The sequence below is a fragment of the Tauraco erythrolophus genome, chromosome 11 (assembly GCF_009769465.1).
Source record: "Tauraco erythrolophus isolate bTauEry1 chromosome 11, bTauEry1.pri, whole genome shotgun sequence".
Classification (NCBI taxonomy): Eukaryota; Metazoa; Chordata; class Aves; order Musophagiformes; family Musophagidae; genus Tauraco; species Tauraco erythrolophus.
Genome location: NC_141475.1, coordinates 29,489,901 through 29,506,653, shown reverse-complemented (window position 1 = coordinate 29,506,653; position 16,753 = coordinate 29,489,901). Strand labels below are relative to the sequence as shown.

At 46.8% G+C, this 16,753-nt stretch overlaps 1 protein-coding gene across 11 annotated transcripts in view; it reads left to right on the top strand.

Annotated features, from left to right (window-relative positions):
- Nucleotides 1–16,185, top strand: part of MBNL1 (muscleblind like splicing regulator 1) — a 104,605-nt gene extending 88,420 nt beyond the window's left edge. For 5 of the 11 annotated variants that reach the window (XM_086618094.1, XM_086618089.1, XM_086618090.1 and 2 more), the window contains 6 exons: nucleotides 370–423; nucleotides 1,274–1,427; nucleotides 7,288–7,323; nucleotides 8,022–8,116; nucleotides 11,493–11,567; nucleotides 13,140–16,185. In XM_086618094.1, coding sequence (XP_086474220.1) covers nucleotides 370–423; nucleotides 1,274–1,427; nucleotides 7,288–7,323; nucleotides 8,022–8,116; nucleotides 11,493–11,549 — 396 coding nt within the window. In that variant the 3' untranslated portion in view covers nucleotides 11,550–11,567; nucleotides 13,140–16,185. Of the gene's footprint in view, nucleotides 1–369; nucleotides 424–1,273; nucleotides 1,428–7,287; nucleotides 7,324–8,021; nucleotides 8,117–11,492; nucleotides 11,568–13,139 lie in introns of those variants that run through there. The other 6 variants (XM_086618092.1, XM_086618086.1, XM_086618084.1 and 3 more) reach the window with 5 other exon arrangements.
- The last annotated feature ends 568 nt before the right edge of the window (nucleotides 16,186–16,753 follow it).

Genomic DNA, 16,753 nt, shown 5'->3' with positions numbered 1-16,753 from the left:
GGGCAGAGCGGCGGTGCGAGGCAGCAGCCGCGTGCCGCGGGCAGGGAGCTGGCAGTGGGGAGCCCCGTTTCTGCTGCCGCGCCACCGCGAGCACCCCGCGCCCTGGCCATCCTGCCCGCGGGAGGGAGCCGGGGCGGGGGGCGGCGGGGGCCGCCCTGCCCGCCATGCCCGCGCCGGGCTGCCCCCGGCCCCCGTGCATGCCTAGTCTTGTTACCGTTGTACACGGCATCCGGTGATTTGTTTTTATTTGTTTTTTCTCACCCCCCCAATGCACTGCTGCCCCCATGATGCACCTCTGCTTGCTGTTTATGTTAATGCGCTTGACCCCACTGGCCATTGCCATCATGTGCTCGCTGCCTGCTAATTAAGACTCAGTCGGCTGTCAAATCACTGAAGCGACCCCTCGAGGCAACCTTTGACCTGGTACTATGACCTTTCACCTTTTAGCTTGGCATGTAGCTGTATCGTAGAGTTTGGGGTTAATGTGTAGAAACGGAATGTCCCGTTCCCGTCCCGTCCCCCATCCCCGGCGAGGGGCGCGGGGGCAGCCGGGCCAGGTCCCGGAGCAGCGCCCCGCCGCCCCCGCGCCCCGCTGGACCCTGCTGCCCCGTCCCTCTCCCATCCCGCCCCATCCCACCCCATCCCATCCCGTCCCCCCCCGTCCCCTCCCGAGGGTGCCATGCAGGCAGCCGGGGCGCAGGGCCGGCCACGGGCGCAGGGTGCGTTGGCATGGCTTCGCGGTGCGGAGGCGGCCCGGGGGTGCCGGCATGTGGCGCGTTCTCTGCATGCCCGGGCAGGCGCCGGGGCCCGGGGAGTGGGTTGGCGCCGGCGGCCCTGCCATCCGCTCCGGACGGTGACTATTAACATCGCTTCTACGTGTTGATCCTCATGGAGCTCGCAGCGCTGCTTCCCCGCCCCGATAGCCTCGCTCCTGACCGGCACCCCGAAGCTTTACCGTAGCGTAACGTTCACGCCGGTCCCGCCCCCGCGCGGCTCCCCCCGTACCTGTGCCGCTGTGATGGTAGGCTACAGTAGTGCTCCCTTGTGAAGCTTCTACCTCGCCTTTTATTTGGTAGTTAAGGCCGCTACGCCGCTTGCTTGCTCATGGATAAACATGGTGCTGCCTGGTTTTTTTGCCTTCTACTGATTTTTCTTTTTTCCTTTCTCTCTTTCCTTTTCTTCTCCCTCCCTCCCATCCTCCTCCACCCCCCACCCCCTTTTTTTTTTTTTCTTTTTTTACTGGACTTTATTTTTATACCCATCCACCATTCAGGGAATTCCTCAAGCTGTACTTCCCCCATTACCAAAGAGGCCTGCGCTTGAAAAAACCAATGGTGCCACCGCAGTCTTTAACACTGGTATTTTCCAATACCAGCAAGCTCTCGCCAACATGCAGTTACAGCAGCATACAGCCTTTCTCCCACCAGGTAGGTGCTTCTCCTTTACGTTTTTCTGGGGAGGGAGAAGGGGGAGTTCTGGTAAAAACACACGAGGACATAACCGTTTGTTCCTGGCGGCTCACGCGTAGAGGTGTTTGCGCGGCGGCCGCTGGTGCCGGGGCGGCTGGTGCCGGGCACGGGCAGCCTCTCTCCAGGCTGAGACGCTGCCGTGCCCGGGGAGCTGCGGGCAGAGGTGCAGACTGCAGGAAGGCTGGCTTCTCTCTGCCTCTCTCGGAAGCTGGGTGGGTGTTTTCCAGTTTAACATAAAAATCAGCGTCGCGCTCTGTCATCCCGAATCAGAATGTGAAATCTCTCTCGTTCCTCTTCCCCTCGATTAACTTCCCTTCATTACACATCTCTTAAGCTGTTGCATTTGTTTCTCTTTGCTGTAAGACCCCTTTGCCTTCATGTGCTTAGCAACAGTTGTCCTGAGTCACACACTCGAAGGTTTTGATTTGAATTACGGCGCAGTGATCGCACAAGGCGCAGGCAGGCAGTCTCGCAGGTAGGCTGATCACGAACCTGCGCGCGAAATCCAGGCTCGGGCCCCTACCACTAAAGCCTCAGGGCTGATTTTGGTCTAAGCAGAACTGAGGTGCACTTGCTTTTATTCAAGAGGATCAAATCTGCACTTGTCCTACTGTAGTTGCTGGAGAATTGGTGCCTGTACTGTTTACATAAGCAGAAATCCCCCTGAAGTAAATGAGACTTAAAGTTGGAGTATACGTCTTGGTTCTGCAAAGGGCACTGCGTGAGAAATTATTTATCTAGTGTGTCATGTGAATTTACACCCATATGGACCCAGCTGAGGGGGTGTTTTCACACGTGCACCCACATCAGGACAGCACCATCATTCTAGCGGGCAAGTGATGGAATGCCGAGGACATCTGGTAGATCCCTACTCAAAATACTGGAAGGAGCCCGCGAGGACGGCCCTTCGTAACGCCGACTGGCTGAGGGGAGGGGAGAAGAGAAAGCACAACTGTTCCATCTTTACCGAAAAAATTTGCCCAGAGAAGTTGTGGCTGCCCCGTCCCTGGCAGTGTTCCAGGCCAGGTTGGATGAGGCTTTGGGCAACCTGGTGTAGTGGAGGCTGTCCCTGCCCATGGCAGGGGGGTTGGAACTGGATGGTCTTTGAGGTCCCTTCCAACCCAAACCATTCTGTGATTCTATGAAATTTAAGGATTTTATCCTGAACAGTTTTGGCAGGTGTGTTCCCAGGAATTTGGTCCAATGCCTTTCACCATTCTTTCTGGGTGGTACAGTCTGGCAAGCAACCAACATCTATAATTTAAATGGCACAAAAATCAGCTACTTGATGTAGTACATTGTAATAACTTCTTTAGGTTCCAAAAATGCATTGCAGCCACTAAAATATATTACCAAAAGCTTGTTGCAAAGCTTGTTGGAGTCAATAGAAGGGCTCTGGTTGAGTAAGATTTAGGTCAGGTCTCTGGCCCACATGCTAAAATTCATATAAAAATGCTTGTGCAATCACAGTCCTTCCTGTAGACATTAAACAATTTCACAGATTTGTTTTGACGAAGCACAACCGATACAGTTAGAAAACCACACAATTTTCCAGCTTCCATTAAGTCAGCGAGGGGCTGGATGATTTCTGGAAGTACTCAAGCTGCTGTGAATCACGGCCCTTGAGCTTTGAAGCTGGAGTTCTGGTTTGTGAGTGTCAGACCTCGTTTGCACTACGTCATCGATTGGGATCTCTGACGTCAGCACTTACACACAACCTACCTCAGCTCTTCCTCGAGCAAATCTGTACTGAACCTACAGGAGTTCCTGCAGTGGTTCTTGATGCTTCCTTGGACCTTTTCTTGACCGCTGAAGTTTAGTATATGTTAAACAAGAAGAGTAAAGGATTTTTTTAGCAGGAGCTACCATAAATTCTCTTTTTATATTTTTCAGATAGCAGCAGTTTGAGCTTTCCAGTAATCCAGTACTTTTTCGAAAGTTTAAAAATTTTACTTGCCACCTCGCCCTCCTTAGTTTGCCCCACTGAACATTAACGGGCATCAGTCCTGTTTGTGCACACTCATCTGGAAATAGGGTTTTCCCAACAGTCCCTAAGAACTGACAGGTGAACGCAGAGCATGGGTGCCCTCAGCTCCACTGCCGCGGAGCGGAGCAGAGGCAGGTTAATTCAGTGGGGTCTGAATTAAAGTGATACTTTCCAGGTTCAGCCACCCAAAGTGTGATTACCCATGGGTGTTCTTGGTTGTTTCAGCTGCAGTTTATGAAAATGCAGCAGGTCTGGAGGGCAGGACACTGACAGAACCCACATGGTACCAGTGTATACCCTCCTGGAGGATCTTGGCAGGACCCTCCTTCTCTGCCGGGGACTTCACTCTTGATGTTTCACCCTGGGGAGTTCTCCACTCGTGTCCAGACAAACCCAGATACCTCTTCGAAATTGTGAGGCTGCCTGTGTGCCAGGGCATGTGAGAGCAAGTAAAGGGATCATCCATGCCAGGGGATGGACACTGGCACTCCAGCACACTTTAAATGATTAAATGCTCTTAGATGCTCATCTGGCCACTCTCAAATAAAGATCCCTCTTTGCACGGCTCCTCTGCTGCGGTCTCCCAGAAACCTTGGCTGCTGGAAGCTGCCCTCGTACTGAGAGGGGAGTCTAGAAGGTGTTGCGAGAAAGAACCGGGAACGCTTGTGGTGTTGGCTAGTTGGATGAAGTGGAGTTAGGCTGCCGAATGAGGAGGCTCTGCACGACCGAATAGGTGTTCACAGCTGGTTTTGGTACTTTGGTGCTGGCTGCTGACTCTCGATGCCCTGGCAGACACGTGGGCAGACGTTTTCGCCGGGGGCTGTGAACTTGCAGAGCACCAGTTACTTGGTGTTCACTCCTTCTGCACGCGCTCTTTGTCCAGCAGTCACCGTGAGTGGCCGGGGCTGTGTTCGTGCGTGCGGACAGGGAGCTCCTCTGTGCCACCAGATGGAATTCGTGCCCTGGTGCTTGTTGCCATCCTGTGCCTCAGCTCACTGTTGTGCCAATACCACTGTCCCTGGCCCGTGTGTGTAAACCGGGTGACCAGACGGTCTTGGAGCAGGATCATCCTCCAGAGGAAAGGGCTCAGGCTTACAGGATACTCCCAGGAGCTGCCGTCCTGGTGCAGCTGCAGGGAAGGGGCAGAATTGCAGCGGGGCAGCTGAAGCGGGTAGGGGGCAGCAGGAAGACTTCAGCCAGCGCTGCTGCTGAACGTTGCTGATGTATTTAGTTACTGCAGCTTCGACTCCAGAGAATTTACCTGCTCATCCTTGGGATTCAGTCAGTGCACAGATCCTTTCCTAAAGTGATACCGGTGTGAGCACCTTCCTCCATGGGGCTTCTGGGGTCTGTACACTGCTCTCCTCCGGAGTGTTAGGGAGGGAGAGGTCAGGCACAACCGTTCACCTCGAAGGAGTGCTTGTGCTGTCTGTGGTGATATTTTTAATCAGGATTTAGCATATTGGGTGGAATAAATAGACTGAGGGGAATAATACGAGGGAGAGAAGATAAAAAAAAATGCTTAAAACACCAGTAAACCTCAAATATTTATAAAAATACCTTTATTCCACTGCAGAAATAATCTGGTTGTGAAGTTATGATCAGTTAACTGAGCACATCCTTGAATTAAAATTCTGCCTTGTGCTGAAAAGCTAGGGAACATTTGAAACTGCACATTTATTATTCATGCATTCTCATTAGTCAGTCAAAGCTTCTGAAGTCAAGATGAATATTAAGGTCATAGCAAAAATGATTTTTATTGCTGGTAAGAGGGTCATACAGCATTATGTCTTCATATTTGCAAGTTACTGCACCCTAGCTAGTATTTTCATTTCTGTCTTACGTCCGTTTGCTTCGATTCCCTTTCAAAACTGTGTGCGCTGGTTATAATGTCAGTCATGATAACTCAGACTAAAATTTTGAGCTGAAAAAATATTCAGAATGATACTTGTGAGTCATTATGAAAATCTGACTTGTCTTTAGCATGTAGACCTAATTATGCATGGAGCGATGTAATATTCCAGATCTAATGAAGTATGTTCAACCTTACAAATAGGGCACTTCTGCACAGACAGAGCTCGAAGGTAGATCTTCTCTGTAGCCTCGTTAACACCGCAGAGATGCCGTAAGAGAGACCGAGAAGGCAGTTTTACTTGCTGTTTGTGCTTTGAGGACAAATTTTGCTCCATTTTTTAATCTTGCAAGTGGTGCTACTGACTTCAGCCGTGATCTGTGTGTGGGGAAGTCAGAAAAGCTACCCTTCTTTTAACCTTCCTTTGTGACTGTTTTCAGACTCTGCCATGACACAGAAATAGAAGAGTAATTAGGAAACATGATTATGCCGTTTTCTTTGTAGCCTTGCAGATACAGTGATGACAGAGAATAACCTTGTCCCCAGCAGTAATTATACTGACTGACATTTTCCCTGCTTAGTTAAATGCTCTTGAGACTGTGCAAGCCACTACAGGGCTTGGCACCAGCTAAAACAGTTTCCTGCCCCCCTCGTTACGGTCATGGAATGTCAAGGAGGCGGCACCGCCGTGGCTCCCACTGGCAGTCTTCTAGAACACATTTCCACTCCGATCTCTCTTCCCAGATTTCAGAGTTCATTTCAGTTTCTGCTGTGTCAGGCATAATTAGCGGTGTTCATAAATGTTATTTGTTAAATAAAAAGTAAATTGTTTATTAAAAATGGATATTCTGAAATATCAGTGTATTTTTATCTATCGTATGGGAAGCAGAACCAGAAGATTCTGAGTTCGGTCTGGTGGAAGGCGTTTTGCCATGTAAAGTAAGCAGAATTACCAACTTAGTGATAGTTGAAAAATGGCACCATAATGTTCTCAAGAACGCCGTGCCGCTGTTGGCTCTCTAGTTGCAGGGCAGAATTCACCAGGTGCTGTCACTGCAGCTATTTTTCTGTAGCCTGGAGAGAGTTGCAGGTTGCGAGCTCAGACACCAGCAGCCTAAAATACATCCAGTAGTGCAGGAAAAATGCTGAACAAGTGTTCTTAGGTGCTGCCCTGAGCTGCACAGGAGACTTCAGCTATTTGGACACCCCTCTGACCTGCATGTTAAGCAAACAGACCAGGGGACAGTCAGGATCATTCCCACTTCACCCAGCTCACAGGGGCCGTACAGAAGTCACAGAAGTCCTGCACGCCAAATTCACCTGGGTTTTGTTTTTGCCTACGTATTACCTAAATACTGGAGCAGTCAGACCGCAGCTACTGCAGCGGTATAGATCAAGTCATCGCTCCGTGCGGAATCGTCGCTCCAGCCCAGCTGCCAGGGCTGCCAAGGCAGGGAGGGAGCCTGGCCGGCCGCCGCTCCGGAATGAGCCGGCAGGGAGAGGGCACAGCCGTGCCCGGCCCCGCTCCGGCTGCTCCGGGCATCCCGGTGTCCGGGCAGGGGTGGACTTCGGGTGCCTGTCGGCAGGTGCAGCTTGAAAGTATCTTCATGCGAGGAAACCAGGGTAAAGAGCGTTACAAAGCTCACGTCAAAAGGCAGAAAGATCGAAGACCGAAAGAGTTTTACAGTAAAGCGAAAGAAACTTTTCCTGGCCGTGCTCCTAGTGCACGGTGCTGCAAAGGCAGACACGATATACCAGCACACAGTTGACCAGCTCTCTCCCCTTCGCTGAAGACTGGTTCTAATGGATCACTGGGCTATTGTATGGTTTGATTGTGCTGACAGTTACATGCCACTGTTCCCATAATAACAATTTTTCTTCTTTGTTCAAATGAAATTTTCTAATTACACGTGTGATGGGTTGTTTTAATTCTTTTCCCTTTCCAAATCCACCTTCCTGTTGCAATGCATGATGGGCAGGCTCAATATTGTGCATGACACCCGCTACAAGTGTTGGTAGGTGCCAGCTTTGTTTCTTGATTATCTTAAACCTGTGGTGCAGCTCACGGACCCTCAAAATCCACTGCTAGATTTTAACTTACAGCTCTTGTGCCAATCCATCTCCCTTAGCCTCCTGCACTAACACCTGTCAATTAAATGCAATTGTTTTATTTAATTGACATGGACACACAGACGTCGTTAATTTTGTATAGCACTTGTTTGAATTGCACATCGTTCCTTGGTGGATTTTGATTGGACTCTGAGTTCCAGTGTTTAGAAACTATCTTGTGTTAAATAAAGACTGTATCTTACTGTAGCCACATAGACGTATACTGTCCTTCAACAAGATTAATTTCTGTTTGCGGTAAATATTTGGGTTGAATTCTTAAAAGACGGAAATTTGTAAATATAAGGGCATTTAAAAACTCTTCCGTTGATTTTTGTATTGAAATGGTTAAGCTTGTTTGTGTCGATTTTCTTGATTTGATGGTAACAAGCATTTTCCCCTTTTTTTCTCTTTCATTTCCCTCCCCTCTTTCTCCCTGGAATGTTGTCCTGCTTTGCACTGTGATTGCATGTCACGCGCTGGCAACGATGTCTCGGGCTTTTTGCTGTGATAAATACCATGCTCAATTTTCCTACCACGTGTCGCTCTGGTTCCCATACTGCTACACTCTTCTGTATGTTTGCTTATATGATTTTCCTTCCGAAAGTTCCCATGGTGCACGGTGCTACGCCAGCCACTGTGTCTGCAGCAACAACATCTGCCACAAGTGTTCCCTTCGCTGCAACAGCCACAGCCAACCAGGTTTGCTAATTTACAGCTTTGTTCCTTACAGACAACTTGAAATCGGTGCTTTTAATGAGCATGGGGGTTTTGATTTGACCTCTTGTTGGCCTACACATTCTCTCTAAGACCTGCAGCGCAGCTTAATAAGCCTTTATCCATGCTCCAAAGGTGCTGCAGTTCCGTTTCTGATGCTAAAAATAATGGATAATAGAGTTTCTGACTCAGTCTTAACATTTATGGGCCGTGCTGCTTATTTCTGCTCTCAGGGATGTAAAGAGGAAGGGATAATACACGGAACCCATTATTTATTTCTATTCCTGTGAAGCCGACGGTTCCTTTTGGTGCAGAACTCCAACGAAAGCCAGTAAAACCTTTGTGCAGAGGGGTTGCAGGATCAGAATTTTAACAGTCTGAACTGAGCGATCTGAACGTGTTCTGACTCTCCTCTTCCAAGAGCAAAACAAAAACGTTGTGCATGGGCTGCACAGAAACTTCTCGTAAACCTTTGCTTCAGCTTGTGATTCTGCTGGGAAAGGGCCCATCACCTGCTGCAGTAGACAGACACCAGTTAAGGAAATGTCCATGAGAGTCTGGTTTTATTTCTAAATAGCTGCCCCGATTGCTGTCGTGTTCGGATGTATTTCAGGTATAAAAGAATAGCGCTGCACGAAATAAGGGATTAAAAGTCCTCCCCAAAAAGCCAGAAACTGTGCTCCAAAGATGAGTACCAGGGGCCAGAGGAGCTGCCCCTGGGAACAGAACGTGGCCTGTTGTTTTTTAGCTAGCTGGGTTGTCAAAAAGGCAGATTTCTGTAGTGCATCTGGCTGAAAGTGCAACAGTAAAAAACGTTTAAGAGACCCTCTTCTTTCTCTTATAAAAACAAATGATTTTTTGAGATTTACTAGGAGGTTAGAGTTGCCTTATGCCGTGAAACCATCAGTTCTGGTCTCATACGCAGGTATTGCTCTCGGCTCAGCGGGAATCCCACGTGTGCCTTTGAGCAGAGGGAACTAAACATGTGCTTTAGCGTTTTGCAGGTGTGGTTCAGTACGTGAAGTTAATTCTGAGGATGAACGTCAGTTTTTAAGGCAGGCCCAGCTGACATGCTCAGCTCCCCAAGTCGTCAGAGCCAACTCCTTCAACGGCTTCAAAACCCCGCCGTAGAGCTGCCAGGTTTGCAGCTGCAGTTGAGGTGAAGCAGCAGTACCCGCGCCCGTGCCCTGCTGCACATGCCACTCTGTGCTCGGGCTGGATGGTGCAAGCTCCTGCAGAGCCAGGAGCCCCGGCCTCACCGCGTTGTGCCAGGCGCCACGCTGGCACTGAGGGTACCGAGCACTGCAGGCTCTCGCGGGATTAAGCCCAGAGTCTTTGGCTTCGAGCCTTTCCACCCTCACCTGTTGAGCACCACCACTTGGTACTGCGCCCAGCTGTGCGGCCTTTGTTCACCTGTCTGCCCACTGATGTCTCAAAAATACCGCTCCAAAAATTAAGCTATTGCAGTGATACGTAGGCGTGCACGTCCCGAGTCTCGAAAGGGACCTGGGTGTTTTACGCTTCCAAAAACCACTCAGGTTAGTCTGCGTAGCAGGTAGCACTTTGTGCTCTTGAGAAATGTTTGCTGAATGACCATGTCACTCATGGATTTAAACTAGCAAAATGACTTTGTGGGTTGAAAAGCTAGTTTCTAGGCAGGATGACCTCCGCATACGTGTCATCTAAGCAAGCAACCACCTGCATGCCCAAAGGATCTTAATATTATGATTTATTGCACCATACAGTTACTTTAAGTGTGTCTCTATGTCCTCCCTAAGTCCAGAGAGTTGTGAGAACAAGCCAAGCCACAGAAAAACAGCATTATTTTTTGAAATCATCTCTGTCTAAGTAACCGTGTGCTTTCCCAAATAGACAACAGGGAAACTTTCTGTTGTAGAACCTGATCATTTCATGCACATCCTCCCTGGAGCCTCATAACACTCTTAGTACAGTACTGCAGCCAAACCTCCATATATACATATATAACGAATATATGTATATACTGTGTGAGCAACGCTGAAGTTATTTAATGCCACACGATGCAATGTGCTTGCATGCCAAAAGTCTTAAGATCTGGCCCTACATCTTCATTGACTGGTGTTGAAGGTCCTTGGTATGTTCCGACAGCACTGTCCCTGATGCTTCTACACAGTTGGGTGCAGCAGCCTGTCCTGCAGCAGTAGGAAAAAATGGTATGAGAAGCTTCGTTACGCTTGAAGCACATTTGTGTACGAGTTGGCAATGTGGTGGAGTTGTGTGGAGCTGCCAAGGGAGGAGAGGGCCCGAGGGGTGGAAAAAACGACACCAAGACCTGTGAACGATGTAGTTAAGAGGAGACCTCCCCGTTCCCTTCCGTGTGCGGGTTACCAGGGCAGCCTCAGTGCCCGCCAGGAGAAAGAGTCTCTTCAAGGGCAGCAGCCATTTGCGATGGCACAAATCAAGTTTGTGCCACGTGCCCCAGCACGTTTCCCTGGATGCGGGCACATCTGTTGGCTCCCTCTGGCCGGACTCCAGGTCCCACCAGGCTACTCACGGTGCCTCCGACACCCGCGTGCCAGTGTGCCAGCCCTTCCCAAGGGCCTGCCGCGGGCTGGGGCTGGGCTCGCTGCCATGGCCGTCCGCCTCGCGCTGCACGGCCGGACCCCGGAGGGGAGGTGGATAGAAGTTGGTTATTTCTGCTGCTGGTAGTCTACTCTGATTTGTCACTTTTTTTTTTTTAATGGGAAGCTGAATCGATGGGGCACTTCAGGAGAGCCACGTGCTGAATTCTGACGCAGGCGAACATTTTGAGAATTGTTTCACTGCTTTGGGGAGGCTCAGCTTTCCAGCTGGTCCGCCGTGGTGCCCGCAGCGCCCGTGGGGAGGGCAGGCAGCTCTTCTCAACAGTGGGTTTTCACCCGCCGTGAAAATCCAGCTCAGAGCATCTTAGGTTTGGCATTCAAAAACCAGGACAGTCAAAGCAGTGAACACTTCACAAAATCAGACCAAAACAAGGCCACTGTAGAATTTATCGTTTTAAATGATACGCTGAAAGCACAGAATTTTGTGTAGGCCAACAAAAAGGGCTATTTTCAATTACTGCACTGCATGACTTTTGTAGATTTTAACTTCTCTTATTTTCTAAACGACCAGTAATACTTATTTATATTTATATTTGTCAAGTAGTACTTAACAGAATGTTTTCCAGTTTTAAGTTGCTATTGTAGCACTTCAGTTGACTTTAACTTACAGTTACCATATAAAATCCACCAACTCACAGCTGATCCTCACTTTTCCAAACTTAACGTTCTGTAGCAAAATGCTGTGTCTGTGGGTTGGCTCATTGCACGTGTTACTCATTGTTTACATTTTTTGCCTATAGATACCCATAATATCTGCCGAACATCTGACTAGCCACAAGTATGTTACACAGATGTAGACATTTTGTCATCAAACAGTAAGTTCCCAATGTGGTATTGTTTGCATTTTCCTTACCTTTATGTGTGCATAATTTGTCTTCTTAGGGACAGACTGTTTTTATTTCCTTTCTAAGCAAACTGGTAAGATATGGGGGAAGAGGCTCTGAACTCCACTGACGTGGGGATCCATAGTTGGCAGCAACCACGTTAGCGAGTGCGTTGGACCAGAGACCAGTATTGGGTTGTACATCGAGAAGGAACGTAGTATATGGATGAGTACCAAAATCAGAGAGTCTAAAATGGGAGGTTTATGTTTTGTTTATGAAGGATGATGGCTCTGGCACTGATGGGAGCCAGGTCTAGCAGGGAGGTGGTTACGTTAAGCCGTCTTTAGAAAAAACTAGTTTTAGATCTCCGAATTTGAAAAGCCAGCGTCTCTGAAAATACAGGTTTAGTCGCCCATGTAGCTGCTGCCTGAATTCCCCTGAACACGGGCGGTCAGACCACGATGCATTCCGTAGGGTGTTTTCCTGGCACGGGTGACGTGAGACGGCGAGGTGCCCCCGCGCGGCCGCGGTTCACGCCGGCGTTGTGTTGGTGTGAACGGCGGTCGCAGACAGTGCCTGTCAGCTTTTGGCACTGTCACCTTTATCCTGCGTGGTTTGGGATCTGGGTTTGTGTGCCTGAGCTCGAGTGTTTTTTCCCTGTATCTTCTGATGAGTAAATTGCCGTTTCCAGTCTGCCGCTAAATTGCCTGTTGTCATTAAGACCACCCGCGGCACGTCACCTCCCCGAGGACAGCTTGTCCTTTGTGCTGCTTTTTCCTCCCTTGTGCTCCGTTTCTGCCGGTTTTTATTGAATGGCTCAGCCATAATGGAATTACTGCTTAGGGTGAGGATTAACTGATTTGCCACAGTGGGTTTATAATAGTAGTTATTCCTTTCAGCTGAGCATAAACGTTTTGCCGCTGCTGAAGTGGCTCAGGGGGGATGTCTGCAGCCCGAGCTGGCTGCTGGACTGCCCTCCGCAGCCGGCCGGGACTGGGGGGTCCCCATCAGAGAGACCACGCGGAGGGGGAGGAGGAATTGCTCTCTGGGGTGCGATAGGCAATAGAGAGCAGAGACAGAGCTGTGCTGGACGGGCAGTTAAGGAAGAAAGATGACCCTGGGAAGGCAGGTCCCGGGGTCTAGGGGTGTTTGGGTGGCTCAGATGCTGGTTGGGCTCCCCGCTTTCGAGGGCAGCGGCAGCAGGGCCGGGGCAGAGAGAGGGGCACAGGGCTGCTGGGCAGCTGCCACGGCGCACGCTTTGTGGGCAGCTGCCCCCGCGGCTCCGGGCTCTGGAAACTGTCCCCCAAATTCTGCCCCTGTGGCTGGGGGCTCAGGAGCAGCGGGAGGCCGGTGTATCGTGCGCCTTTGGCACTGCAGAACCGGGGTGTGAAGTGAACCTCTTGCTGCTGGAACGTTCCCGGAGGGAAATCCCGCAGGGGTTTGGGCGCGAGCACCCCGGTGCACGGTGGCAGGTTCCCCTGTTGCAGATGCAGTTTGTGCTGATGTGGTGCCGACGAGAAGTTCCGACTGTGTTGGAAATGCATTCTCTTTCTCCCTTTCTAGATCATAGCTAAAGAGAAAAGGACAGAAGAGGACAAGGGTTGAGAAGAGGACAAGCTCATTAGCCATAATGTAAATACGGTCAAACGACACTCAGAGACTCCCTCAGCAGTAAGACATCCACACATTGCATGTTAACGAGACGAAACAAGAACTCGGAAATCCACTGCACACTGTTGCCTATATACTTTGTACATTTGATTGATATTTGTGCTGAGGTGATCTTATTGTCTAAAAACTACAACATGGTCTGTCTTTTCCAGCGCAGACGTATGCATATGGATTTGAATATGCATACGGAGTCTGTTTCCTACATAATCATGTATGTCACCTTGAAAAGACAGACGATGATGTAACCATAAAAATCTATTATGTATTGGTACGTCGGTAGACCAAGATATAATTTTTTAAAGTAAGTTTATTTCTTTCAAGGTTTACAAATAACAAAGGTGCACCTTGTATTTAAAATTGCCATTATAGATGAGAGCGTGCATGCACAGTAATTTTTGTTTAAGAGTAATATTTTTAATGTAATAGATTGTAAGAAGTGGTAAGAGAGGTATCTGACAGAGATGAATGTGCCAAGCAAAACCACAACTGTGTCTATTTTAAAGCACATGGATGGCTTTAAATACCACGTTGTTAAGGATTCTCATGAAGTGCCATAGACTGTACATCCCATTAGAGTATTATTTCTGCAGTGTTACTTTCAGAACCACACTTTCACTCACTTTATGAGTACTAAGCAGTCGAAGGGCACCATTCTGTTTCAAACCAAAGCTGTCTCAGAAATGGCCAACTGTTCCTTACAGCAACAGTAGACAGCACGAGAGAGATTCTCTAGCCGTGCAAGTTAACCCATACTGGACATGGATCTCAACTATTTTAAGGCATCGCAGTGTAACACTTACGCGTATTTTACTGTATAACATGATATACGAAAGGGAAAAGCCATTTCTGAGACACAGTAACAAATGTTTGAGGAACTTTCTTTTGCTTCTATTTATAGCCTCTGTCGAAAGTCAAAAGGACTATAAATGTTTTGCAGAGATGGGTTTCACTTTTACTTCATCAAAGTCACGCTTTACACGGTGACTCTAAACAAAGACGAAAGAAGCACTGACATCAGATGCATGACAAACCAAAACATGAAAAAACGGAGATGTTAATTAGCGTAGAAATTGGGTGGGTTAAATACTCGGGTGAGTTTTATATGTGATTTTTTTGTTGTTGTTCAGATTAACTGCTTATAGCCTTAGAAAGCCTTTACAAAATAAAAACAAAAAAAGATAGATGTGCATTCAAGTTTTAAGAACGGATTCATCCAAAGGAATTCCTTTTTGTGGTTTGGATGTTGCAGCTAGTAAAGGATATTTTTGCTCTGTTCAGCAAAGTGCTGAAGTGGGGGCCAGGTCACTGGTGGCGTAGCGTGGAGTGGAAGAAGCGCGAGTTCGGTTGTAGAACTCGCCATACTTCCAAGTTTACTGCGAGTTTTTATGCTTGAGAGAGATGCTTTATAGTATAAGAATGATGTGTTGATTTTACTGATTGTACTGTACATCTATTAAAGCCTTAGATTATTACATTACGGGTTAAAACCCATACCAATGTAATTTCAATCGTGTTAAGAAAGTATAGGTGACTTCACATGTTATTGTAGTTACTTAACATTATAGAATATTACTTATTTTTTTCTCGTTAAAAGTGTAGTTTTTATTTCTTACATTTATTAGATTGTTTTCATTTTCTATTACCAGTTGAATACCATTTCAGTTTATAGAATTTTGTTTTATTAGAGTTTACTGATGACTTTTTCAAAATACAAAAAAAAAAAGTAGTTTCCTTCATAACATACTCAGTTTTGAATTTACATGTAGTGTCATATGAGTATTCGTATTATTGTTAACTAAATGATTTATATTTTACTGATTTAATATTACAATGTAAGAATGTCAGTCATTGTTAGTTCTTGTCTAGTTTTCATTAAAAGAACAAAGATCTTTTATATGGATATCTTATAATTATATAATCATTGCTAAGTAAGAAGTTAAGTTGTTGCTATCGCAACAATCCTGGCAGACAATTGAGTAATATTTTGATGATTTATTTTGTTTGTAATTAGTTATTATGAGAAAATCTAGTTCCTAGATATTAGAATAAAATTTATTTTCTACTGTATCCATTTCAAATGTTAAAATATTGTTTAAATATTTTTTGAAATCCCTGAATATCAGGCCTTGTTATAAATAAGCTGCATAATCAATAGATCAAGGGACGTTTTGTTGATAATCCAAATACTCAAAGTTTACGTAACAAGAATTCTAGTGTGTGTGTGCAAACTCTTGAGGGTTGATTATGCTGCAGTTTAGCATGTGGGAACGTATAGAGAGAAGGTTGACTTTTTGCACTTCTGTATATAGTCAAAAAAGAGAGAAACCTGTATAATAGTAAGATCTTATTTTGAATAAAAATGTCTATAATTACAAGGAGTTTTGTTAAGGCTAATAAAATGACAGGCTGAACAAAATTGCTTGCAAAAGTGGCACAGAGTTAGCACTCCATACCCCTTCAAAAAAGTTGCTTTGCTTTATGTGGACAGCTTGTAGTTTGCCAGGATTTTTTCAGCTGGAAAGATATGCCATCCTTCCGAGATCTCATGACTGACAAAAGCTCCACTGGTTCAAATCTGCCTGAAAATCATTAAGAAAAAAAAAAAAAAAAGAAAAAAAAAAGGAAAAAAAAAGCAGGTACTTCAAACCATCAAGGTGAAATCATGGATCAAATATTCCGTACATTATTCAAAAACTACTGCATGTTTAAAGTATCAAAAAAGTATATTAAAGATATATGCTATTCAAACCAGTTTCTGACAATTTCAGTGGTTTATTGTTCACAAAAAAAAAAAAAAAAAGGATTCTTCAAAACGAATACTGACTTTCACAAAAGAGTTAAATCATGAACAGGCAAACCAAACAGCACACCGTAGCTGTAGTTGTTATGTGATTATTTTTTATTGCTGTAGTGGTCCTGTTCTTTTAGCAGGTGAAAAGGAACCCTGGGAAATTTTACCGTTTTAATGGAAAGCACTCGAGAAACCTCGTCATCATGTATGCCAAAGCTGGAAAGAAAAAGTGATCAGGCCGTTATCTCCAGTACTCACACTGAATAATTAACGAAGTTGCACTTACTTGCAACCCCGCAACTTTCATCTGCTGAAAGGACAGATGTGCTTGGTTTTACTATTATGTAATCACAGACTTACTTTTTGCTTGTAGTTGCTCCAAATTATGTACTCTGTCCTGGGCTGCAATTTGTTTTTATGCTTATTTTATTATTACTGCTATAGTTGACCTTGCTGTATGGAAAAAAAAAAATAAAGTGAAATTGCCCTAATAAAAGCTCTCTTTCTTAATGGCGTTTTTCTATACCGGGTTGAAAATCGCACCGCTTTTTCGGACGCGTTTTTCGTTTCCCCGCGCGTGTGTTCGACCCAAGGGGTGTGATTTATTTGTGGGAAGAACGCCGCGTGCTGGGGTTGGGTTTTCCCTCCGAGGGATGCGCGGGAGAGATGCGCTTGGCGCTGCTGTTGAATCCAGAGGATCAATACCGGGATACCG